Source organism: Arachis ipaensis, chromosome B9 (genome assembly GCF_059453495.1).
Source record: "Arachis ipaensis isolate K30076 ecotype BB chromosome B9, ASM5945349v1, whole genome shotgun sequence".
NCBI lineage: Eukaryota > Viridiplantae > Streptophyta > Magnoliopsida > Fabales > Fabaceae > Arachis > Arachis ipaensis.
In genome coordinates this window covers 36,215,480-36,217,099 of record NC_142444.1, presented here as the reverse complement: position 1 = coordinate 36,217,099, position 1,620 = coordinate 36,215,480, and the positions used below count along the sequence as shown (strand labels likewise).

Below are 1,620 nucleotides of genomic sequence, written 5' to 3'. Positions count from 1 at the left end.
AACACATACACAAAACTATGAAAGAAATAAGAAACAGAAGGGGGAGTGGGGTGAGGAATCCACGGAGAAGGAAGGAAGAGGGGAAGGGGGGAGCGTCGCCACCGCGCCGCCGCCGGCTCGTCTAGCTGCCGCCGTCATCCTCGCAGGCATGAAGGAAGCCCCTTGCTGCCACTGCTACCCGTGAAGCCGCCGCCGTCGCGGGTCAGAACCCAGGCGAGAGAGAAGGTCGCAATGGAGGAGGGAACCACGCCCTTCAGCCGCTGTCTGTGAAGCCTGGGTCACCGTTCTGCCTCGCCATCGCCACTGAAGCTGCACCCAGCCCAGCCGCGCCGCCATCCCTGCGCCGTCGCAGAACAGATCTGAGGCGAGGGAGAGGACCGTGATGGGGGAAAGAGTCACGCCACCCAGTCGCTGGCCTGCTCGCCGCCAGCATCGCCGGTGTTGTCGCGAGGAAAAGAGAGAGAGCCCCGCCAGAGGAGAACCATTGCGGAGGTGTCTCTGCCACTTCGCCCAGCTGCTGTTGGGAGCCTTGTCGCTGCTCATGGGGTGCGCCGGTAAGCCTCTGCTGCCGGAAAACACCACTGCCGTCACCGGAAGGCTTTGTCGGTAAGGATTTTTAAGCTGGTTCTCCTTTTCTATTGAGCTTCTTGGAACTTCATTGTCGCTACATGTTGTTCAGGTCCCTGCTGCCGCTTGAGGTGGCTGCCGGGCTGCCGCCGAACCGGTTCGGAGACCGTCGCTATTCGGTTCAGCCATTCTCCCTCGATCTTGGTAAGTGTTTTGGTTTGAGGAGCCTTTTGTCGTTGTTCTGATAATTTCGGCTGAGGCGTTGTAGCGTTATTTGTCACAGGGTTGTATATCGATGTTTGCGTGTCGTGCTCAGAGTTTGCGGCTGCTTCGTTTCGCTAGTTCAGTAAGTATTTATGTTTCGGAAAGCCTCGCGTTAGTATTCTGTGGTGTTTGGTTAATGAATATGAGTTTTGATAACGTGGGGTCAAGTCCTGATCACTATGTGTTGCGATTAGAGTCGTGGCTGCTGAGAAAGCAAGTGGAACCGAGTTGTTGGTTGCCGTCAATTCGGGTTGAGGCGGAAAGGACTCAGTGAGGTGTTTGGGCTATAGTTTTGCGTGTCGAGGTAGGGGCGCTTTCCAAAAACTATAGTTTATTATTGGAATTATTACATATGGGTACTTATGTGAGATATAGTGTATTTGGTGATTGTATCTGCCTTATGTATTATTTGATTGACTCAAATGACTATGGATGTTGGTTTGGCTGAATTGTTGTGTGGCTTGTGAAATCTAATGTTTGAAGTTGATTCTTTAAAGATTTGAAATGAGTTTAATCCGTTGAGGATTGGTTTGAATTGAGTCAATTATTTTGATGATGTGAAAGATAGAATACTCTTGAAATTCAGCCTGGGTTGCTTTAATTGATTTGGTGTTGATAAATGATTTATTTCTGAACCGATTCTTTAAAGCTTTAGAAATGAGTTAAATCGGTTGATATTGAGTTAATTTTTGAAATGGTTTCCTTGAGATATGCCACTGAGGCGACTGTTAGATTTAGCTTGCTTTTGAATTGATTTCTGGTTTTGAGCTGTTGAAAAGGAATGAGAAA

General features: G+C 49.2%; 1 protein-coding gene across 1 annotated transcript; it reads left to right on the top strand.

Moving 5' to 3' along the window:
* The first annotated feature begins 382 nt into the window (after positions 1-382).
* Positions 383-909, top strand: LOC148544297 (uncharacterized). Its single transcript, XM_088498374.1, has 3 exons — positions 383-606; positions 680-771; positions 851-909. The coding sequence occupies exons 1-3, from the start codon at positions 383-385 to the stop codon at positions 907-909; spliced, it is 375 nt and encodes a 124-aa protein (XP_088354500.1).
* The last annotated feature ends 711 nt before the right edge of the window (positions 910-1,620 follow it).

Bases quoted from the DNA above. Each gene is read 5' to 3' on its own strand.
- LOC148544297 (XM_088498374.1), top strand. From the start codon at position 383: ATGGGGGAAAGAGTCACGCCACCCAGTCGCTGGCCTGCTCGCCGCCAG. The intron at 607-679 runs GTAAGGATTTTT...CATGTTGTTCAG, and splicing joins GTCACCGGAAGGCTTTGTCG to GTCCCTGCTGCCGCTTGAGG. The intron at 772-850 runs GTAAGTGTTTTG...TATTTGTCACAG, and splicing joins GCCATTCTCCCTCGATCTTG to GGTTGTATATCGATGTTTGC.